Below are 26,240 nucleotides of genomic sequence, written 5' to 3'. Positions count from 1 at the left end.
CAATTGACATCATTTTTCATATTCTTATCTGAGTTTTTAATTAAAATATTAAAAACGAGGAGCAATAAATTCTAGGGGATATAAAACTGAAACTAATAAAAAATAAAAATCTTTGACAACAATTCTGATTCATAAAAAACGCAATAAATACTTTATTTTTAAATATAAGTATCTGTTTTTAATGTAAAATATATAGCAAATCAATAACTATGAAATGAATGAAAATTGATTGGCTAAGGAAGATTGGTTTATTCAGATAAATTCTTGTTTTTTCTTTAATTAGTTTATTAAGATAAATTCTTTTTTTTTTTTTTTAGAGAGAGAGAGAGAGAATGGTGAAGAAAGTGCGGTCAAAATGACTGGTGTGTTCAATGTAAAATTTTGTAATATTTTATTAACAAAGCTTAACAGCCAATAAACAAGTAATGCTTCTTTCGCGATAACAAAGACACATCGAACGAAATCAGAGCGTTATTATTATTGCGGCATACACTTCCGTCAAACTGATCGGTTGACTAGGATCTAATATAGTTGATGTAACTAGCCTATGTAAACATACAATATCAGCTACTCACTATACCCCTCCGTTGGGAAAACTCACAGGTGTGATAAATAGGAGGGTGGATCGGTGAAATCGCTATAGCGTAACGTTCTATGAATATCTAGCGCTTGTTACGTTCTTGCTATCTAATCTAGCATGGTTTCTAAGTCTAATTGTTTTGCCATTGAATACTTGTTCAGACATAAGCTGTCGTTACGGTCGTCCAATCGCGAGGACAGCACTCTGTCAATGGACACAGAGACTTGAGCTGCATTCTTGAAAAAGCTCACCTTCCAAGATTGATTAGCCCCTAAAACTCGTAAAAGAAAAAAAAAAGAGAGAAATGTCCAAGCGATTTGTTACGGAGAGTAAAAGCTCCGAAATGAATGTATAACAAACAGCTTGCTTTAAACAATAAATATAAGATAAAAGTACATTTCTCCGTATACTTGAAGAAACTAGATCTTTTATACAGTTGTATCAACTCCTTGTCTAATCTAGAAATGAAGAGTTAGATGCGGTCCTCGCGATTTCCAATCGTAACGGAACGTATTCACAACAGTGTTAGTTCTCTTGCACATGACTATATATGCTACGACCAATTAATGATATCAACAATCGAAGTAGGAAAAGCGTGTACGTGTAACAACGATTACTCTATAATTCATTAAAGATCAAGTCAATTCGGAAACGTGCGCGTGTAATAAATCACACGGAATCTCAACGCCGTCAATAATTGTTTTTGAAACTTTGCAATCTTAGATAGCAATTAATTTTTTCAAATGATTTTAAAATAACGTAGATCGATAACATATGTTATATATTATTATTTCATTGCACATAATCTTTATATAAACAATAGAAAAGTTATATGCGTGTTTGACTGGCTCGCAATATTAATTATAATTGTTAATAAAATTATGCTAATTGCTTTTATAATTTTGATTATAATTATAAATAAGAATTACAGAAAAAATTATATTGTGCACTAATTTCTATTATCAATATAGTTCCAAGAAAGATAAATGCAGTCATAGAACAAACTTTTTCAATTTTCAAGCATCTACTGTACGTGGAAGAAGGAATATCTTTCTTGCTTTAATGCAAGTCCAAGATTCACGAACTTTGAACAGCTCTCGCGTTATTCCGTCGACGTGCTTCGTTGAATTGCACGCTTACGATGCCGACGATATTTATTACAGCGCACATTTTACAAAGTACGCAAAAGCTAGCTGAACTAACGATACTTCTATATACTGGGCACTATACACACCGAGACTCTAAGTAAACGGGGTCGCTTCACTTCGCTGACTGAAACGAATGATGAGATGTATTTACGCAGAGTGACTGTTTAAATCTGTAACTTTTATGCAGAATGTCCCGCCATCAGTAACAGATTCCTCGAATTGTTTCGTTCTTATCTGCAATCCTGCTAAAAACCAGCGTACTGAAAAATATAGAAGTTAACTAAACCCGATAGAATCGGTTTCAAAGGGAGAGTCTAATACAAAAATTGATAATTAAGCTGAAAGATTAGATTTCGATTATTGTGTATATTAAAAATAATTTAAATTTGATATTCAATAATTCAATTCTCCACAAAATATATTCCTCTGTCGATAGTTCTGCCCTTCGTAAAGTCCCTTTATTCCGAGCGAGACACTTTGCATAAGGTTCTGTATTTCGTCACAAAGAACTAAGCAATGCCGTTCTCCCCTCAGGGTTGTTTCCATTCACGAAAAGTTTGCCAAAATATATTTCTTCGTAAAAATGTTACATCTATATATATATTGCACTCTTATCAATATGCAACCAAAGCGCTTAGTATTAGAAAGCGGATATAGCACATATATCTATGATATGTACATATGTATATGTGTGTATAATATATATATATATATATACCTACACATACATACATGTATATATACATACATATATATGAGTTCGACGTGTAGAAGAGAGCAGATTTTAAAACGTTAGATCTTTTTTTTATGTAAACATGCTTTTCGCGCGAAAGAGCGGGCACCATTACACGGATAGATAATGATAATGCGATGATTATAGACAAATAGATTGGTCGAGAATATCATCTGTGAATTTGCAAACACACTTAATTAGGAGCGACGACGAGATCGAGAGAAAGTCGAGTTTCCTCACAACGGAAATCCAACGGGTTCCTCGCGATTAACATTATTGTACACTTATCCATGTATATTTAGTCGTTAATGGTCCTTCAATCTCCCGCTATGGTCATTTTATTTCATCATCAAATTGACATATTATTGGATATTGTTTTATTTTACCAACTTTAAAATTAATTAATGCATAATGTATTCTCAGTTTTGACATTTAAATGGAAATTTTACGTCAAAGGATGGTAATTACGATTTGTTTGTTATTATCTACACATATTTAATTTGTAATGCTGTAAAATAAAGATAAATAAACAGCTTGTATGAAAATTGATTAAACTTTTGTATTTAAAACATTTTTATAAAATAAGGGCAAATAATTAAGAGAGATCGAAGAACCGTTAACAATCAGATAGCTTATTATAATACTAATACAATTATGTAAATCTACCATATACACTCTCTTTAAAACACATTCGGTAGATCTCTCATATCTGTCATTTGTATACGTTCATTATTTATTATATATATATATTTTTTTTAGACGATATATAAATGGCCATTTTCGCTGAAATAATCTTTAACTTTTACTATGTACCCTCAAACTTCCATCAAATTTCTTCTAGCATTGCACAGATTTATATACAATAATTATTATATTTGATATGAAGAAATATATATATGCGCGACATAATTTCAATTATAAAAAAATTCAACATCATGAAACCTTACGATCGAAAGAGTTTTGATAGTAAAAATATTAATAAAATATTTGTTATAAAAATAAATAAACGCAATGAGAATTGTTTAACGTTATATAAATGGATCGAGAAGTAATAGTTGGATAACGATCAGTTCAGCGAGCGAGAGCACGGCTCTCGGAGTTACAGCCAGTACACTATAAAAATGTGACAGAAAACATACACGCGCACACGTACCCACAAGCAATTGCATTCGCACGCGCTCACGTATAAACTTTCAAAATCTATTTGGCACTCTCCTAGTTTCATCGAAAAGGCGAGCACACTTGCTATTATTTTTCAATTCAGAGACATTGCATATCGAGTAGCTTTATTCCGTCGCTACATGTACGGTTTTTTTTAGCGGTACGCTATATCTTATATGTATATGTTCATCTTATACGTTATACAGTAATTGGTCTAAGAAAGTTCCCGGTTGCATAAAAAATATCAGCTGCGCCGCCCGGAGCGAGTCAATCGCCCGGTGATAATCACGAGTCACAATGTAATCCTCGTTACAGTCATATTGTAAAAGCGTTCTTTGCATCGTACGATTTTCATACGTATAATCGATTTGCATTTATTCGCCTTAAATGCACAATTTTTCTAATTCACAATAAATGTTTCTATAATAAAAATCAACCTTCGACTCGCACGCGAAAAATATGAGGTCAGTCCATAATTCTTCATTTTTATCGATTTTTGATAATCTTGATTCAATGATGACTGATATTAACAACACCGTATGGAAAATCGTACAATGAAAGCGAGCTTGAAGAAGTATAACAACCAGTTTAATTAGTGATAAAGGGAAAATTGAAGATCTTAAGATTGAAAGAGTCTATGCGCATCGACTATTTTGCTCCAGACAAGCTGTGTGAGTCACAAATAAAATATAAAACTCACAATCTCAGTCATCATTAGTAAATTATTTTCACGCATATATCTATAATTATATTATCTGACGTATGAAATCCAATTTAGAGAAACTCACAGTGTTATAACAAATCTTACTTATAATAAACAAAAATATAATAAAACTAAGTTATATAAGATAAAAAATTGTAATAAAAAAATATCACAATACTTATTGTAAAAATTTTTATATATTTTTTTACTTTTTTACTCTCCAAAAAATCATTCGACGATATGAATAATACAGGTAATTTGTTAGTATTTAAACGTTTGTAGAGAGAGAGAGAGAGAGAAAGAGAGACAGATTTCAGACTCTTCAATTGATATTCATTTACATTATCATATATGGATCAATCCATAGATTTATAGATTAATTATTTTGGTCACATATATTATTCACGGATTGGATATACAAGACTACAAATATCTTTACACAATTTGCATCGTAAAACGGATAAATAGATATAAAGATTTCTATATGGCATGTGAATATTTAGAGTTTTCAAAGTGCCGGAAAATATATCCCGATTATACGGAATGTGAAAGCTTTGTCCTTAAGGTGATGCTAATTTTGAGAATTTCTACAAAATCGGTTAATCAAAAATATTTCTGCTTGCAAAGATGCATAAAGAGTTTCTATTTTTGTATTTAAAAAAAAACACTTTTTTAACCTTATTTTACTGTGGAAATACCCTGCAAATTTTTTTTCGAAAACCGTATAGATTTTCCAAAAAATAAATCGTTTAGAATACAAATTTGCTATTCCAAGACATTAGAAAATAATAATAAAATTGAGAATTAATAAACTGTATTTTTGTTTTAAAAATCCATTAAATTATAATGACATTAAAACTTATATAAGAATATCTTTTGTATGAACGTGTGTGTCTTAATGTTCTTTTTATATACACAATATATAATAGGAGTTAAATACGTACGTCGAAAGCTCTATAGTCTAAATGTTCAACGCGGAAAAAAAATTTTATGAAACGTGCTGGATGCAGACATATTATTGCTAGCGATTTTTTGTTAAGTCAATTACATGAATTTTGATGAATTCTTTGATCTTTTTCCAGCAACATCGTTGCTAGATGCTAACGGATATTAAAATTCAAACTATAACGTCCAAACTATAACGTTCAGGCAACAATATACTGCATAATGTACTGTATAATGTCATTGATTACTGTCGCTCAATAATCTGATGTTATTGTTGTTACATCAGGAGTGTGATGATAGAAAAGTTATTATATCCATCCATCACGAGACCTATCAAAACGAAGCCAAAACATTGGAGTATTGACTTCCGTGTGATCGATGCTATTTTTAAAAGAGGAGATACCTCTTAAAAATATTTCCTTTTAGTAAAAATTTTGATTTGCACATTTAATTAAAAATTAGCAGATAGAAAGCATTGTTTTGATTTCGAAACATATTGCACGTTTCTCGCCTGTATCCAGCTTCGTGAATGATGTTCGAGGATACTAGTTAGATTTGATTAGACATTTTGATGAATTACACTTCGTTTTGATTACACAGTGCTAGAACGGTTTAGAAGGGGAATACAGTGTCGAGGGGAGGGGGAGCACTAACCATCGGCGGGCATTGGAAAGGGCCCGCAAGCACGAGGAGCCTCCATGTCGTCCCAATGTCTGCCGCGCATTATATTTTGCATTTTGATTTCGGGCTGTCAGCCATTTCTTCCTTTATATGTACTTTAGTATACAGTATACATCGTTACACGCTAATAGACCTTAACGATACAAGAACAACAAAATCCTAGAGGACCCTCTTATTACGATTGCATCTCGAATTAATTGCTGGCGCTAATTCACGTCGGTGCAACTGCATTACGTGCAAGGTTGCATTTTGCGTTACGCGCGACCGTGTAACACATGCGTTTTATACTGGGTTCTGTCGCCGTTTACGTAAATACTTACATGAGGTATAGCACTTGGAGAACATGGCACATTTTATATGTCGGACAACCGATCCGATGATATTCCCCTGTGTTTATCAATATCGAACAGCACGATATGCATATTCATATGCACACAGATGCAAATACTCTGAGCGAAAGTCCGTCGGGAAAGAGATTTGCGAAAACGTCAATTTTTAATACAATACCGACGATCAACAGACTTTTATCCTCTCACACGAATTATTCAGCGAGTCATTTAATAATTTCAAAATTACGAATTATTTTCGCTCGGGCAATCGCGTTCTGATTCGAGCCTGTTTTGATTTATTTTCATTTTGCGATTTTTTGATGAGTAAGTCGTAATTGCTTTTCTTAAAAAAAATCTTTAAGTTTAATTTTAAAATGTTTTTAAATTTCTCACGAGATAATAGAAATAGAATGTTTTTCGAATAGAATATTTTCGTTAATATTTTTTCTTTTATTATTAAGCACTTCTCGCATAATTTCTCGAGGACTTTTTCATCGGAGTGTGTATGATAAACATGATGTTGATGATATGTTCGTTATGCCAAATTAATATTTAATTAATGCTCATTTTCCGAGCATCTTACATCATTTAATATAATGTGTATGGAGAATGTTACTTATTACGATTATTATCGTCAAGCATACGGAATCTTATTACATATTTAGCTATAAATGCAATTGTTTTAAGGTGAATTTTATGTGAACCCCAATGATATTTAATTATCAACTAATTTCCTTTCTGTCCAATATGATCTATCTAGCGTTAGAAAATCGCGCTTGATACAAATACTCGAAAACTGCATTTAACGCTAAATGTACGGTAAATGTAATGCGATTCTATCCTATCTATGTATGAATTTATCCATGCCCTGGAAAATCTCGCGCTGCATTAAAAATAAAAATGTATGCACGTGACATTCTTGCCCTTCTGTTCCTGCATGAAAGAAACATTAGTTGATCCATATGACACAAATCTTAGCTTATTTCGCGGTACGTAATGAAGGCGTTGCGTGTATTTTAAACAGGAGACCATTAATATTTATGCTTTGTACATACGACAGAATAGCCGATTAATATTCAACATTACGTGCATATTTTTGGTTACGTAAAAAAAGTGATTGATAAAAATGTAAATTATATAGTAAAAAAATTGCTTTTTAGTTGAAATCGGTTTGAACAAATATCGCTTTATTTAAATATCGCTTTATTTAAATATCGCTTTATTTAAATATCGCTTTATTTAAGGTGAAATGTGAGGACAAAAAAATTCATATTATATCACATTTTATCTATGAATTTATGATTCACTCCCAAATATTCAGTGCTGAAATAAAAACTCGTGTGTATGTGTATGTACATGTGTGTGTGCTAGTTCCACTTTAAATCTGGATCTATATTTTAATTCATACATTTTGAATTTATTATTTTAATTTCAAGACATGCATTCATGTCTTATAAAATGCTGTTTAAATATACATAGATTTAAATTTGAAATATTCCAATATTATATACCAAATATGTGACTCGAATAATCCACACAAATTTCCGCATTTAAAATTGGCCTTGTGAATTTTAAGTATTAAATCATTAATCAATATTTCTTATTCATAAACGTGTATTATTTTCAGTATTTCTCGAACGCTTCAAACCGCCTAATCTCTGTCTCTGTTCGCAGATAAAAAGCGAGGATTCAAATATTCCAAATTTTACATACTAAATATATATGCACGCAATACATCCAAATATTCCAATAAAATCTTCATATTCAAAGTTAACCATATTGTAAATCTTAGTTTCAAGTGTTAAATCATTAATATTTTTCGTTATAAATTTCACATCTTCTTCTCGCAGAACGTTGCTCGAGCGTCTCGAGTCGTTTAATCTTTGTCCTCTTCGTAGGTAAAGCGAATATTCGGTCGCGCGAGACCGACGACGTCCTTTATTACGAGAGTCCTACACAGCAGGAAGCAGATAATAACGTGCTCCACATTGACACCACTCTCACAATTTCACGCTAATTTCACGCACACGAATTACAGCTATGTACAAACACACGCACACGTTCTTATACGAATTTACTCGACACCCCGTGGATCCTTGCAAATTGTTCCTAATTCATTACGGTACATCACATGCATACGACACTCACTATTGATAATAGCGCATCTAGTCTCTTTTATTTGTGACGTGCGAGCGACCATTCCGATCCAAAATCAGAAATTATAAAACAATCTCTTGGCCTCTACGCTGGGATTCTCGCGAATCCTGCTACTTGGACTTATTTGCTTGGAAGGACTCGAGTCTCTTCTTTCACAAAGTGACTAATGGGATTTATTTAAATATTGAATTTAATATAAAGTTCTCTAGAATCACATCATTATTATATTTTATTCGCGAACTTTATTAATTACTTCGGAATTACGAAAATTCAGCGCGATATCATCTTCTTTATAATATTTATCTCGAATTGAATCATGAATTGTATTAAAATCACCTAACTATATAATGATCTTTTTTCATTCTCCGTGAAATAATTTCTACCTTTAAGCATCGAATAAAGCTGATTTTCTGTCGATTTGTTTCTTTTTCGCGATGATTAAACAGCAAGTAGCAGCATTCTCACGGATATACGAGAACAACCTCGTGACCTACCTTGACTCCACGACTATTCCATCTTCATGATTTGCGGCGCTCTTATAGCACGTCGAGGTGCTCGTTGCTACTGGCACGACGTTCGATGACGTACTTCAGCGTGATATTCAACCCCTTATCATCTCACCCACCTCTTGTCGAAACTTTACAAAACACGCGTGAGGAGGAGCGGGTCTAACTTACCTGCGAGAAACTGTATACGATTGGTACAAGATTTGCCCCAAGATTCGAACGAACAAAGATGACGTTGTTGTTGGCGAGCGGCTTGTCAAGGGTGAGGAAATGGGAATTCGCGGAGATATTAGGTGTTAGGATAGAACATAAAATCACAGGAATTGCTCTGTCCAAAAACGAAATCATCAGTCGAAGCTGAAGCGTTCTGTGGTTCACCCCCTTCACCGACGACCACGCGGCGACCTCGAAGAATTCACAGGGTCATACGTGGCGAACGGTGGAGGGGGTCGGGCCGCTATGCTTGGTCCACCTCGTGACAGACTTCCATATAGTCCGGGTTGTGCATTATATCCTTTATCATGTCCTTCAGTATTGTGTAACGCGGGAACATCGGGTACAGCTTCGAGCTGTTGTACTCCTCCTACGACAGAACGTGGCCCTTATTTCGGTCATTAATAAACGACAAATTATATGCATGCCTGTTTTTTGTCCTAGGTTTCTCATGATCCTATTCTCCAAAGTATTTTTGATTCATAACTGATGATTAATGTGTGTATGTGTGCGTGACTGTATTCATCACCAAAATTTAATAAACCATATCTTTTCCGAGAGAAAGTTCTTAACCCTTTAGTGCGTAACTTTGCATATATGCAAAGCAACTTTTCGATGCACCGTGTACTTACTCTCCCTTATGAAATGCGAACTGAAAACGCACGACTTTGCACATCAGTAAAGGGCCTTCTCTTGCCCTTTTTTCCCTTCTGAATGGGAAAACCCAGAAGATTATTTATTTAAAAAATACTCGGAATGCTACGAAAAATTGCGTATTTAAGGGTTAAACTATAATAAAACGTAGGTCAAAATGGAAAAATTAATTCTAAACCATGAAATTAATTTTTCACGAAGTGGAGAAAAATGTGTCCAAACCGTTTCTTTGACTTCAAAAAAGTATTATCCACGACAATTTCCAAGTGTATATTCGCGGAAGAATCAAAGAACGTGAGTTGATATTACGATACCTTCGGTCGTCTTTAATCTCTGATTTATTTGATACTTTATGGAGGAAGAACGTAAAACGAGTAGATGATAACTGCCGTATTATCGACCGGAAAGCGTTATAAGAGTAGCGGTACGCAACTTATTGGAACATAAAAAGAAAAAGAGCGATCGTAACAATGTCCTAATATGACAGCTGGTGTTACGTTTTGCCGCTGTTGAACAGTATTATCTTTTTACGACCATACTCGCGGAATTGTATACGATATAATTCATGTCAAATATTCATTCTGACCAGAAAGAACATTGTTATTTAAAAAATATAGTCTTTCCAATGAATTTTAATTTGAAAATAATAAAATTAAATAAATCATATAAAATTGCATAAATTACATAAATGAGAAAATAATGTTAAATTTTTTGGTTAAATTAATTATTAAATTAATTTAATACTGATATTTCAAAAAAGTTTAACTTTGATGCCAAAATACTGTTTTACATTAATTATATAAGATATAAAGAAAATGTTCAATAAAATTTCGAGTTAAAATTAAAATACATTTTCACACGGAAAAAGAATGATGTATCAACAGCATCAGTGTTATTAAGATAAAATTTATTGATGCAATATCAATATTAATGTACAAAAAACATCAGATAATTGTTTTAATAATTTAAATATTTGGTCCAATAATACCCAATTGAATTAACTATTTATGCTTGTCACAGCCCGTGACGTCGACGTTTAATTGAAGCAATTTCAATTTTTTTCCATGCAGATATGATGGATTAGTATTCACGCAAAATGTAATTTCCTTTAGACATATCTTTTCATATGATAAGTAAGTTAAACGTTGCAAAATACGTACTTTCAACACTTTGATGAGATTCCTGAGACCCGTGTACTTCTTCAGCAATCTGTACAGATCATTAGTCATCTGGGTGTTCTCAGCTTCGATTTGCGCCGTCGTCAAATCTATGCAAGCCACATCATACTTATTAATTCATTTCGTTTGATTTTGTTTATCACAAATGCGGTTCTCGTAAATACAGTCCTAAAAAATACATCAGATCATGAAAAATATGATTGTTGCGTAGCTCCCAAAAAAAGCATCAATAAAGCGCCAACAAAGTCAATCACTTTTTAAAAAATCATGTGCCTCATTCTTAATAGATTCCAAAACACAATGTCCGTATAACTAATTTATTAAGTGAAATTGCTTTCGTGTTGATCACGCGATATAAAAGCGCTATATCGACGCAGTGTAACAAATTTTTTGAAAAAACTTTTCAGTATTTAATAAGCGAGCATAAAAACGAAGCAATGTCGGATGTTGCGTGCGGTTACATCAACGTAGTTCGCTCAGCATTGCACCGAGATTAATTAACGCTCAGGGAAATATTGCTCTTGCTGGCAAAATGAAAACTAAGCGGAAACATTGGCTGTTAATGTGTACGTTTACATGCAGCACAGAATCAAACTGAAATACTGGCGCAGCAATTTGATATCAGACAAATATTTTCAAACTTCCTGTATAGCTTTTACTTTTCAAAACATTTTTCAAAAACGTTTGTACTAACGTTTTTTATTGTTATTTTCAATAATTTTTCATTGACTATAAATTCTTGCTATCTGAAATATTTTGATAATAGTTTTTACAGAAAATGTTTATTATTCTCGACAGTTTATAAATAGTTCCGACATTGTATATTTAAAAATATAGTATGTTTCGATTCTCCTCTATCAAAATATAAAACAAAATAAAATAAAATCAATAGGACGGAAAGGTACGAAGCAAAATAACAAAATATAATAAAATAAAAAAGGATGTATATGTATATATACACATACATATATATATATATATATATATGTATATATACACATATAAACTTGAAAAAAATTTCCAATCAATTAAGCAAGTTAATTAATGGTTTCAATTAACTATTGTTCAGGTCATTTGTATCGGACGGTTTCAACTAAAACTTACATTCCGTTACGAAAGGAAGAGAGAAAAGGGTCTTTGATTAAGCAAGCGAAAAACGGTGAAATATTGTATCGGTGAATATTTTTAATTACGGCACGCGGGAGCGCGGCGCTATCGACAATTTACGTTGTTAATAAGTTCTCCTTTTTACTGGAGTAATTTACGAATCCGCGATAATCACGCGCGAGCGCACGATCGTACAATATCGCAACAACGTTCGTATTCGCGTTTACAATACATCACGTATTTAGGGACACAAAATAAAGAATAACTTTCAAATAATTTTCACCGTATATTGCGATAATGAAAAATATCATCATAAATCTTCCACGCTCCGGAAAAATTATGAATTGTTGTACGAGGCATCCTGTTGAATATTTATGAGAGTGTAAAAACCGGGATAAATGAGACAAGAAAAACAGATTAATTAAAAAAGTATGTGGCTTCTAAATATCTCGAGTGTTTTCAATTCTACAAATTTTAAACTATCTCCCAGGACTCTCTCGAGTTTTCTAACTTCGACTCGAGAGAAATAAAATTCAATTTTCTAAGATCTTATGAATAAAATGTTACGAAATATATTGATAATTGCTATAGCAACGTCATTTTAATACCGTTAATATCTTCGTTCTAAATGTTATAAAACTGATCGTGAGATATTGCACTTATGTTTCGTCTTAATGGTACAATGGAACTTGGATATCTCCGACCTTTCGAGTACTACGACGGAAAATGATATATTATGCAGGCTTGAAAGGTTTCCGAGGAGCAGCCATTGAAACGTGTCTCTTCCGCATAATTTGCACAGCATGAAAAATATCACAATTGTTTCGCGAGCCCAGAGTACAAGCGTATAATACATAATTATGTAGACTTTTTATAATTATAATGAAAAGAGAGTAATAAATAAATAAAATCATTATAGAAATAAAATACAATTAAATTAGAAATTAAATTAAAAGTGAACTAGAGATTTCTCGTTAAGCGAAAATTAACGAGTCAAAAGAAACGACCCAGGGTCGGGCTCACAAATAAATTAATTGACTTCCTATTCATTGAGTCTCGAATCGATTGAAGGCGTTAAAGTCGGACAATAATCAAAGTCGCAGCTAGGAAAATGAACGGCACGGACGAGAAACAATTGACGAAGGACAATGGAGAATTGTTTTCTTTCTCCGGCAAAACCTACCACTATTACTACCCTCGACAACGATCGATTACCGCACTCAGAATACTCACTCTCGAGTCTCTCGATGCGCTCTCTCTTGGTCTCGGCCTCCTCGGCAAGACGCGCCGAAGTTTTCACGCCTTCGCCGCTTTTGTGGGTCTTCTCCATGATGGAACAGGCACGCAGCACGAAAGCGGGCACGGTCTCTTGCTTTTCCTGCCTCGGTATATCCACCAGCGTCCAATATTGCGTCTCCAGCTTAATTACGTCCTGGAAGAGCAAAACCGTAGGTAGCTCGGGCTACTGTCGCAACGACAAAAAAGGAAAATGGAGGGAAAAAAGCAGGCGCGCTTGTGCAAGGCGATCGGCCATTGTACCAGCGAATCCTTTTATCCGCGTGTCTTCGAACGAGTCACTGGCCTATTCATCAGACGTGGTTTAAGAAGATCGATTTCATTCTCGCGTCTTTAGAAAGCGTAGCATCATTAATCTGTATTTATATATAAAACGATAGCTTACAAACTGTAAAGACATTTTGTCTGAAAAAATCTAATTTTACTATATAATTTTCCTATTTACTTCTTAAAAATAAATTTGGTCATATATTTCTGTACTCTTATATATCTGTACTCTGTACTCTTATTTTAATTCATTATTATTCTTTTAATGCCAATTTTATTTTTACTCAATTCAACATCGATTTTTTTAACATACTGACGATTAAAATCGTTTTGAAAGCTAATTTTGATTAATTCCTGCTTGTTAATTTCGCAACAGTGAAAACACAGCTAATTTCAATGCCGACAAGTAGCAAGTTTATGCAAAGTCCTTACAAAAGATTAACAATAATATATCTGCATTACAGTGCTCCTGTATTATTTCCTTTTTCTCTCGCATCTAAGCGTTTCAAACAATACACCTCGGGATTACAACGGCCACCGATGAAACAAACAGCACGATTTACAGCTGGGGCAATTTTATTTCGCATTGGTATCATTTGAGGATTAATCCCAAGTTGGTTTTTCCTCCGCTGACGAGGAAAAACTCCGAGCTCTCGAGTCTGTCGATAGCGGCTGGGCGGCTGCAGTTCCGAACGAAAGTTTACACCAGAAACAAACGTCGTCGCCCGAGCAAATGCACCTGCGGGACCAACGATCACGAGTCGCTGTGTATGCACTCCGGGGGAGCAAAAAAAGAACAAAAAAAGGGAAAAAACAGAACTGAAAGATGACGATAACGCGCGCTCTAATGTGTCCGACAATCGCGCACCTGGCTATCTTTCGCGTGCATCTTTATTTGTTGCTCATCCCGCGGGTGTGCGATCTATCTTTCGGACAACAAACGTTGCGCTCGCTGCGGCGTGGGTACTTCGAAAAATAAAATGCCTGCGTGTCGAATTGTTCCCTTTTGCCGTTGCTCGTCCGTCGATTTTGTGCAGCTGGGAATTTCGCGCCGAGTTACACGTGGACGAGCCCGGATATTTTGCGCTCTGTTGCCTGTTTACTGACGAAATATCGTACATCTGTCACTTTTCCGCTGTTTCTTTACTGTGTCTTTTTTAAAATTATCGTTTCTCTGTCGGTTTCATTGAGGCTCAATTCGCAAATTTATACGTATACGTTGAGTAATTTCAGAACAAGCTAAATATATAATGATACATATTGTGATATATTTCTAGTAAATTTACATTATACATTACTGCAATTTGTTGTTGCCTTTCTTTCCATATTTTATCCCAATTGTATCAAAAATTGGCAAGCATTATGTATATCAAATATTATACATAACTTTGTAAATAAGTCTGATTTATTTTTCAATCAAACAATGAATGGAGAAAAGAAAATGTAACGATAACGTATCGAGAAGCACTAAATTATTTGAGAAAAATAATTCGACAATAAGGATATTATATAGCATTTGCCATGAAATTATCTAGGAATTATTTATTATAGATAAAGTTAATTATAAGTTTCTCAATAAGTTAATTATAATTTATATTACGGTTACAAGTTAATAATTAGTTTCTTAGCGATTCCCCCTCTCCCTCCCTTTGACAGAGAATCGAGCGCAAGTGACTCGACCGAGTTTCCGCAGGAGCGGAGCTGTTATTCTCCGTTCTTGCTGTTTACCTGTATAAACCGGCGGCATAATTACAACGTAATTACGTCAAGCGACAATTTGGGACTGACGCTCGTAGACCACGAAGCACAAAGTGCTTCGTGGGACAAAAACACGTGGTGCTACATGCAATTACGACGCCCGGTTCCTCCTGTCTTACCTTGATCATATTTTTAAGGAGGTTGTAACGCTGGAACACGTTGCGCACTTGCTTGCTGTCGGTGTACTTGCACATCAGCTCGACGAGGGCCCTTTTGGCGGTGTCGTAGCTACCGTCCAAACGTATCCTCACGACTCTCAGCCTCTCGTTCGTCTCGATCACCTCCTCCTTCGTTTGCCCACCTGCACCCGCCGCAGAGAAGCCGTATTGCAATTCGAAAAGTATTCGGAAGTACGGGCAATTTCCCTCGATTACGAATACCTCGCATCGACGCATTTTACTCTCGCGACTGTATTCAATCGATTTTCCTTATCACGCGCTTCAATCATCGCGCGTCGCGTAATTTAACAGGGCTGTTAAATTAAGCGCGATGGAAACGACGAAGACAGCGCGCATGCGAATGTCGCCATCAATTAATTTTCAATTAACTCGACACCGCGATAACGTCGAAAGTTTCGACATAAATAAATCGAGCACGGTACGCGACGCGATAAGCAACTCGGTCGACGTGTTTCCGCTGTAGTTTCAGGGAAAGTTCGAATCCCAAAAATAAACAAAATCACGAAACATTTTAAGCAACATATGCTAGAGATATGCCTAGAAAGTCTTAGAAAATTTTATCGATCACTTTCTTATCCGATTTATATTCGATTTTTGTTTTATGAATCGATTAGAAAAACGTATAATTTCGAAAATTGTTAAGGAGTTGCGAAAAATAATAATTATCCTTGACTGTTTTACTAAAATAAAATATCGATTTCAAATTCTTTGGAAAATTTGCGATCGAAATTGAGGTCGCGGGTACACGTGTACACATGTTATTATCATACATTAGGAACTTATCTGATCGCATTTCACCGATATAGCGGCACGGGAACGTTGACGTCGGAATTAATCATAGTTTCACATTCGCCGATGGGAAAGCGTTAATCTAAACCTGACAGAATTCTCAGTCGACGACGAAGTTTCCGTCCATTCAGCTAATACAGCGACACACCGTTACTCTCCGGACCAACCGAATACAAGAGTTTCCGCTTCGATTCCATTCATGGGACAACTAACAACGTTCGCCGTTGGCAGACGGCCAGACACTTATTTCCGAGCGATATGTACATATTGTACATACGTCTCTATTGCCGATTTATCGGAATTGCTATACTTGGAACGAATGCTCGCCCTTCACCTTTAACTCGTTTAGAATAAAATCAAGAAGGAGTTGAATAGAAATATTGACAATTTAATTTTGCTAACTAAGACTCGAAGCTAATTTCGTATCTAAAAGTTGATGTCCTAATATAAATGAGATATGTTCTGTGTCACACATTTGTCACACAGCTCTAAAGGAGATATTAATAGAGATATAAATACACAAATTATATTTAGAAAGCTTCATTTTTATAAGGCTTTTTTATTAAAAAAATTTTTTCAGGGAATTATCCTCACTGGATTGCATTCTTCTGGGTGAGATTATCGAGGAAGATCATAAATTCACAGTGATTTTATTAGCGAGCTGTATGAAAGTACTTTTAAAGAGGAAGCACACGAACACCCCATCATTTCGCAGTCTTTTTCAGCGTGTGAAGTTATTGAGTCGCAGCGATTTGCCAAGATACCGGCTAAAGTTTAATTAAACTCCCACGCGAGGGATGAATGTGATAAAATATCGCACGGACTTACTGGAAGTGCCCTCGTCCTTCACGTCCTGGACGATCCTCCGCACGCTCTGCGTGAACTTGCCCACGAGATTGGTGCTGGCTGAAACATGCAACATATTCGAGTTGAAATAATGGTTCTGGTGTATAAAGAAAACAAATACAATACATCTCGCAATTTTGAATTAAACAGCCTCGAATTGTTCAACGCTCGATGAATAACATTACAAAGTCAAATTGGCGAAAATGCGCGCGCTCCTTTCCACCGCGCCGGATAAAGACGCGCGGGAATAATGGATGAGGTCCGCTGATTGTGAGAGGACGAGAAAAAGAGATCTCTCTCTATAGGGGGAGGGGGGGGGAGGCACAAACGTCACTCAGTGTATCCGGCGAGTGGATGACTTGACGAGAAATACCAACATCGCTCGCGTCCGTCCGTGTCGGGCGACATTAAAGCGTGGCAGCGCGGAAAAGCAGGCTAAAGCTTCTTACTCGTAAAACACGAGATTGTTCTTAAAGCAGCCGTCGAAGTGGGCTTTTTAAAGCGATCAATTCGCCCCATCGACTGCGAATGCGACCGTTATCTGTAGCAATTCAACTCGGCTCAGGCGACTCCTCTGTATTATCGCACGTGCAGCACACATGTCGCGTGTTATTAACCGTCTATTTATATTAAGAGACGCGAAATTTCTCATCTGACATAATAGACAGCTTTATCATGTTTAATCCTCTCGGCCAGCTTAATCCCTACGCGAGATGAGACCGGGGCAACGTCATACCTAACTATACTCCGTAATTTCCAAATAAAGCTCCTGATTAAACGCCGGACTTCCACCGTCTGCATTTGTGTCGAATGCAGTATAGTATTTGGCTATTTATCGTTGCTGTCGGACTTGAAAACAAAAACAAATTTATAGTTAATTGAAACTAAACGAGTAAACTTTTTTCGCGTTGCAGAATTTTAAATGAATAAGCTGAGTTTTACTACTATAATGAGTTTATAAAAGCATGCGAGAGTTAATTTTGGAAATTTCTAAATTTTATCGAGGAAGTTTCGTCACCACTGCCATATTATGCGTGAGAGTAAAGTTGGCTTAATTATACGAGATAATTCACGCCGCGTTTAACATCGCTGTAAGTCTATAAGTAAAGCAACATGAGAATGTATTCAACGAAGTTTTCGATATCTTCCGCAACATTTCCCTCACGGGGAAAATAGTTCCGTCGATTTCTTTCTTGCGAGGAATCGTTCCATAGGTTGTTAACGGGTGAACGTAAACATGGTAATGCTGAGACTTTTGTCGGAGCAAGGAGGGAAAGATTTTCTCTCGTAGCGCAAAACGCACGGAACGCCCAACAATCCTCTTTTACGGCTTTGTGAGTCTCGCTATTACAAAGCCAAAAGTCCACATTCCTCGTATTCTTTGTTACGGTCTCGCGTATACCCACGATGCGGAAGTTCATTGCGGCAAAACGGAAAACGATTCGAGGACCGTCAACCGCTAAAAAACTTGGGCTTCTTTGAGCAACTTGAAGACGAGTTTTCTTTGACAAAAAACTGGATTAATTATCGTTTTGACGATAGAACATTCTCGTGTAAGAATATGTGTGTGTAAAATTTATTATTTGACTATATTTTCCATTTGATCATTTTTTATTGTACCTATTTTACAATGTGAAAGATGATGATCGCACGAAAGGAATAATATGACTCCTCGTTTCCCACGCAATATGGAAAACTGAGTTTCGCAACATCTGTCATGTTCATTAGTATGAAACTGCTCGTTCGGCGAGCTCGGCTGGCTGAGAGCCAGCTTGTATAAGACACCTTATACATCTGTATTATCTCGCTCTTTATAATGGAGAACGTTCGGCCAACGCGCGCGAGAACGGTGGATAAACTCGCTTTAATAGTAGATACTTCGACAGGCTTTCTACGGTGAAACGATTATTCTTGTTACAAAATAGGAGAAGTAAACTTTTCTGTATTTGCTCCACTTAACCGCTCTCTCTGTGACCATTATGTCAAAGTAATTTCATTTTCGATACAGACATCCACGATCGTATATATCCACTGAAATAGTCCATTTTATCAAAATGATGGTCATAGAGAATGTTGTCTTATTACTTCATGAAATAAATATTTATATAAGTTATATTTATATAAGTTAGAATAAAATAAAATATTTATACAAGTTAGAATATAATAAAATAAATATTATAGATATTATATGTTCCAGAATATATAAAAATTATAAATATCAAAATCAGTAACTTTTTTATTCTGAATAAATCCTCTTGGTAGATCAATAGTTTCCTTTCCGTCATGAGCTTTTAAAATCGCGTAATTTTAATGGAACCGACGATATCAAATAACGTTATTTGACCACGGAAAAAAATTTAGCTAAATTTAGTCGTAAAATATGGATAACTAATATTTTTTGTAGCAAGAGCTATATTTTTTGCAGCGAGAGCTATAGTTTATAGCAAAACCTTTTGTTCTCGCTGCAAAAAATGTTATTCTCGTTGCAAAAAATGTTAGTTATCCATATATTACGACTATTTTAGCTATAGTAGCTAATCTTTTTTTTCCGTGACTCAGTGGTCAATTACGCGAATGGGGAACTTTCTCATTTTCGTTTTCGTTTTACGGTGTGGCTTTTGGTTGGGCGAGTGCGATACGTTCGCGGCGTCATCGTTCGCCGACAAAAGGGCGTTATCTGGTCTCGTTAAGATAATATGATTTGCCGAGAAGCTGGCTGGCTGCCAATCTGTAAAACGTACCGTCTTGCCCCTATAGTCCTCCGAATTACTCGGTAATTGCATTTCGTCGACTCGCGGGAATTTAGTGGATTCAAATGGAGTAATAGAGAAGCTTTTCAGATGAAATCTCGAAGTACAAGAGTGTCTGACTATATATTTTTTTTTCTGAGAAGAGATATGGTTATTTCTTCTAAGAATAATCTTATTCATTAATTTTTGCAATTTTATTCATCAATTTCTTAATTCTTGTAGATTTCTATGAAAAATGTTTAATCGACAATTTCGGCCAATTGCATCCTGACGTACGCTCGTTTCGAAGTACGTAGCCTGCAGTAGTAAAGATATGTTTATGATCCGACGTATGCGCGCTACGTAAATACGAACTAGTTCCGGATATATGTGTATATAAAAAACGAATGTAAATTTTGCTTTAACTCTTCGGTAAATTTTCCGTTATACAGAGTATCATAATTTATGATTGGTACCAACAGTAAAAATCGGTCGTTGAAAATCGCGATCTGCGAGACGTCGCGCATAAGATGTCATTACAGGATAAAGAAGAACCGGCTGGGTACAAGTATAATCCAACTTCGATATACGTCGCGTCTTTCTCCACATCACGTTTGCTTTTTATAAAATTTTCTAAACCCGACGCCACTCGTGACTCCTTTTCAAGAGGACTCACGTCAAGTTACCCGCGAGGAATTCCCAACGAAAGGCTCTAAACCCTTCCGGTACGTCACGCAGTATCGCGCCATCCGGTATTTCATCCGCGCCGAGTCGTGAGGCCGAGGCGAGGGGGGTTGCGCGCATGTCGTCCAGCATTTGTACTCCGTGCCTTTTCCAGTGGTTTTCGTACGGTTCCATTGGAATTCAGCACGCGTCTCCTACGTGGCTCTCATAGACCGTCGCTTCTTCGATCACGAGGCGCCGAGATATATCTCGCGGAATAAGTGGCCGAGGAAGGAGGTCTTCTCTTCGCTCGGCACACGGGCCGGATGCCAAAATGCAACAAGCGCATTGTCGTTCGAACCGTGCAAAACGGATTCGTTCTTCCCGCATCGGCACGCGCCAGCTAAGTGAACTGTCGTTTTCGATTGCCCGAAGGTCGAATGTGAGCGTTGTTAAACGAGCTCTCGTTATCCCCCAAATTCGCGCCGGCATCGGCAATCCGTTCCGCGATCAAGTAAAAATAGAAAAAGAGATGTGTTCTCTGTCTTACAATTGTTAGATCTGGATTTTCGAGTAAGTTGAAGCTTTATGTTCTTATGTTACTGCGAGCTCGGTATGTCGGTGAAGTACCTATGTATTTAGAAATTAATACTCAAAACAGGAATGAATAAAAAAGAAAGAAAGAAATTTGAATCACCGCACACTGTAATTAAATTTCATGAATAAATTAATAAAAAGCAACAATATAGGAGAAAAGCTGAAAAAAAAATTCGATGAAATCTACACACCTGCGTAGCTAAAAATAAATTTCATTTCATACAGTCGTCATAATGCGAATTGCATAGTTTATCATATTTTAACAATCGACACTAAACATTTCTGTAATATTATATAATGTACGGTGCAAAAGCTCTTCGATTTGCTCCCTACCGCTCGTAAAGCAACGCGATGAGTTTTTGCGTGCAGTAATTTGCCAGGAGACAAAAGGCGCGGAAACGACTTGTCTGGTCACGATGAACGTTATTTCCCGAGGCCCTCCTAGGTCCTAACAGTCGTAACCTCGATAACCTTCTAGAGGAGGAGAGCGCGATCGTTAAGAATACTCGTAAGAAGAGGGTCGGTCTTCCGACTTCCAGGATTCTTATTCTGGAAGCCGAAGTTTCTTCGTCGATCTCAGGAGATAGTTAAGCTTGCGACCACAAGCATGTCGTCCTTTTGGTCGTTATTACCTCTGGAATTGTCCAACTATCACGGAAAATCATGGCTATTATTGGAGTCGAATTTTTTGCTCCGCACGCGAACTGGCACAAGTTATTTACCGTGAGATCTGACACAGATAGTTTATCTTAAAAAATATTTTTACCATTCCTTATAAATAGTAATTATAGTATCGATACTATACTGCACAATAAGTTAAATAATGTATAACATTATAGAAATAATGACAATTGAAATATAAATTTTGTTTGTAAAATAAATTCGCCTATTATTTAATTAAATGGAGGAATAATTATATTAATTTTCCGAGTAGTTATTGCGATATCAGCATATAAGTAAAGGTTTCGTGAAGGAGATAAAATTGTCGTTAATGATTTATAGACGCGGTTTAAATGATTATTGGGCTATTTTCTATGATGAGAGTCTTTATAGTCAGGTTTCTTCTAAACTAAATAGCGCTCGATATATTTAAAAATGTAATACCAATATAGAGATCTAAATGTGTTATACCTATGTGACATTGCCAACTATGAAAAAGTCATCGCTAACGATGATGCGGAACGGTTTTGCAGAGGCCGTTTCTTTATGAGTGCAGTTGCATCCTCATCATGTCCGCGCACTATTGAAGATCGGTAAACCGGATTTTTCGCCAATGAAAGCGGCGCCGTTATTCGAGCGACTGGAATACGGATGGATGCACAGGCGGATCTCGCCACACAGATCAAACGTATTGACCACACCTCTGCGGCTTTCCCGATGCGCGCGTAGTGTGGTCGTATGTGCAGGCTGGATTATACTCTGTGCTTTTTCGCCGATAACAAACACAATTGCTAATGGAAAGCATCGCGTGATTGGATGGCCTTTACGCTGCATCCAGGAACAAAAAAGATTTACTCTGTATTATTGTCAGAATTGGATTAAGTTATCGCGTTATCACTAACTTGCGACGACAGAAATCAGCGCTATTTTCGATTGTGTCATCGTGGTTTTCAGATTAAAAGAAACGAACTTATTAACTTAAGAGACGACTTCGAAAGCTCTAAAAGTGTTGCATATATTACTGTAATAAAATTATAAGCTAACAAAATTATCAATAACAATAAAAACTTTCTTAAAATCTTTCTTTAATATTTCTAGGGTAAAACAGCCCCAAAATATATTTCTATCATGAAGATAATATAGCTCCTTATTTTAAACGACTGCATTCGTACAATCAATCTCATCTTGTAAAAATTTCGGCAAAATACTTTGCTTTGCACATCTTGTTGGAGTCGCAAAGGAACGCCGAGAGAGCGAAAAAGGCAGCGGTAACGAATGAAAAACGCTATCCGCTTGATGGGAACCTTTCAACGTTTTCACGTAGGAAAAGTTCCCGTTCGGAAAAGGTGTGCTGACGCGCGCACGGTCCGGCAATCCCACTATTTTTCGTTACGGAACGAAAAACCGTACGATGTACCGTACGTATACAACTCCAGTCCGAGTAACGCCGGATTCGTGTTGCGTTGACGTAAATTTTCGTTTACGCTAAGAGCTCGGCTGGAAAATTCAATTTCATCCCGGCGCCGCCGCCGCCGCTAATTGGAAGTCACGTTAGGGCGCGTCAATCGCAAATGCGCGCATGCTCCCGTTCATCATTCACTTCCGGTATATCGCGTAAATTGATGATTATTCAAAAGATGGTAATGCGGAATGGAATGCTAATTAAATAAATACCTATCTATTGTTGTTATACTGTTACTGTTATTTCCTGCTTGCGATATAATACTTTGTTTATTTCTTCCTTTTTGGATTTTTATACATTTATCTGAAAAACAGATGGAATATATTTCATATATGAAATATCTTATTCCGATAAATTCTTTTTTATACATTGTATGAGAATTATATTCAAAATTTCACTTCTAAAGTGAAATTTTAGAAATTGAAAAACTAAGAATATAATAGCAATTAACATAATTAATTGGCAACCAGGTAATCGATGTTGAATATTGAATTTTCCAATCTTTTTGTTTATTTCCTAGAGTAATAAATAAGCTTAAATGAAATATATAGATCTGTTAAAATAAATTGTTAAATATTATATTACTATTGTATATTCGAAATAAATAGTTCTGTGTCTCAAGAGGTTTTAATTTAGTATTTTTTAAATATTCTTCCGTCGATATTGCATCCTCTCGAACAAGTTCTGTGCATTCTTTCAACTTCAGCATACCGTAAAATATTAAAACTAATTGAAAAGAGCTTTCAACTGCGTTAGAAAATTCATCGTTTAAAACTGAATACGACATCACGTTCTCGCGTGATAAAAATTCAGAGAACGCTTTTCGAACTCATTATAACTCACTATAACTCGCTCATTCCAGGCAAAACTCTTTTGCAGGTCCAAAGATATTGTTTGAAAATTCCGTTGGAAAAATTCCGAATTGAGTGTTTCGACGAGGATGAGAATATTTCGAGCCCCAAGACTTGGTTTATTTAACAAAACTCAGCGGGGCTGCACGTTTGATCTCGCTCCGACGGATGAAATTGCGATGCAAAATTGCGATCGCCTGAGGGGATCGGCGGCGGCGGTGGGTCCGATAGCGGCCGATCGGTCGTTAAGAAAGTTCCGCGGGAGTCACGGATTTATCGGACAGATTCCGAGTGGCTACGTGTCGGGACGTGGAGCTCTGCACGGGATGTAGATAAACGAGAGACGTCTGATACATCGCCTCGCCCGATACTTCTCCTCAGTCGGTCCTCGCAGCCGCGTCTCGTTAGCCTCGAGGGCCCGGAGGCGAATTATTCGAGGTCTCTAATGTTCCGAGTATTTCGTAATACGACCCTCGAAGCCCCGAAAATTTACAACAGTATAACTTCGGTGAATTCAAATTTCAAAGCTATGAATATGAATACTGATCTCTGTATGTCTGTATTGTTTCCTGATGATCGCGAGAATTAATGTGAGAGATAGCTTCTTCTATATTTATGCAATGGCATCGAAAATTAAAGTCAGCGGGATAGTATCGAGTCCCTCTTGGCACATGCGTATATATAATCGTAAATGTGTATGTGTAATTGTAAAAATTGCTTTAAATGATATTGTATCCACGACAAGTTGGAAATGAAAAATTCAGCCGATGTTGTCAGTCGATGATGTATTCGAATCGCTATGTAATTACGTAACAAAGATATAACAATAGAAGCAAAAGATAAAACGTCATCAATCTGGGGCTTCGTTCCACGTTGAAAGACGGCACTGTATCCTTATACGTCGAGGTAGATATCGAAGAGCGTCTCTTCTATCGAGTAATTCCACACCGACGTGCACCGCCCACTCGACGAAATACCCGGCACACTGATTTTTCTCTTGTCGAATAATATCACGGTGGAAAAACCAGATTATCCGGACACACCTCAATTTTCTTCGCGCAGTAGTTACAATCTAAGTAATAGCTGTAGACAGATATGAACAAACGGGATGAGACACAAGCTGGATTATTCATTTCATAAGATACGGTAGTACGGATTACGGATATATATCCGTCAATCTTTCCGGAGTTTTGTCTCGTAGAGCGGCAATCTCCGCAAATTTAGAAATTTATATTGTATCGCTTTCATATTATACAACGTAATACTATATAAAATTAGTTTAACAGTTTACGAAGTTAAATGATATAACAAACAATATATAAACATTTTTTTTAACAGGATACTTCTTCTTCTTCTTCTTCTTTCACAACAGTTTGAAGAGAAATATGTGGGCTGAAGAAAAACAAATTGGTAAGCAATGATAAATGGCAAACGATGAATTATCGGTGTTCAGTATCTGCAAAAAAGTGATTTTTTTACAAGCAGTATCGACAGAATCACCTTTATCGCATAAGATGCATGTATGCGTGTCACGCTGTCAGCATCCTGCCTGAAGAAAATTTCTATCCGCTCAATATGAAAGTTTCTCGTGAATTTATAATTTCTTCTCGCTGGAGATCCCGATTTCAATTCTGCTAACACGACGCTGCAAATTTGCCGAAACTTTTATCAGCAATGTCGGAAAAACCGGTCATGTAATATTCCTTTTTTTGTTACACACAAGGCAATTTCGAGAAATTGTATGACAATTTTTATACAAACGCTGAAAGCAAACTGGCACTTTTCGGAGGTAGATCTACACCGCTATAAACGCGATTGCGGTTACAGATAATCGCGCAAATATGCACGGCATTCTATTTCAAACCATTAAATCGCAAATAACTACGCATTGTCTGTGTGCATAAAGTAATTGAATTTATTGCTGAAAGGCGCAGTGTTAAGTGAAGCTTCGATCGTGCTCACGTACGATAAACCGAGTAGGAATTCTATCGCGCGAGTAACAATTAATCCCCGATTCTCTACCCACCGAATCGCGTGCAGTGTCGGAA

The 26,240-nt window shown here is 36.1% G+C and overlaps 1 protein-coding gene across 2 annotated transcripts in view; it reads right to left on the bottom strand.

Annotated features, from left to right (window-relative positions):
• Positions 1–374: 374 nt before the first annotated feature.
• Positions 375–26,240, bottom strand: part of LOC139777841 (uncharacterized) — a 94,626-nt gene continuing 68,760 nt past the window's right edge. The window contains exons 4-8 of one of the 2 annotated variants that reach the window (XM_071715479.1): positions 17,213–17,290; positions 15,536–15,717; positions 13,329–13,527; positions 10,971–11,077; positions 375–9,526 (exon numbers count right to left, since the gene is read on the bottom strand). In XM_071715479.1, coding sequence (XP_071571580.1) covers positions 9,401–9,526; positions 10,971–11,077; positions 13,329–13,527; positions 15,536–15,717; positions 17,213–17,290 — 692 coding nt within the window. In that variant the 3' untranslated portion in view covers positions 375–9,400. Of the gene's footprint in view, positions 9,545–10,970; positions 11,078–13,328; positions 13,528–15,535; positions 15,718–17,212; positions 17,291–26,240 lie in introns of both variants that reach the window. The other variant, XM_071715480.1, reaches the window with a different exon arrangement.

This window comes from Temnothorax nylanderi, unplaced genomic scaffold (genome assembly GCF_030848795.1).
Source record: "Temnothorax nylanderi isolate EJ_2023f unplaced genomic scaffold, tnyl_v1.0 TNYL_tig0166_pilon, whole genome shotgun sequence".
Lineage (NCBI taxonomy): Eukaryota > Metazoa > Arthropoda > Insecta > Hymenoptera > Formicidae > Temnothorax > Temnothorax nylanderi.
The sequence above is the reverse complement of the archived record's forward strand: the minus strand, read 5'-3'. Positions and strand labels throughout refer to the sequence as shown.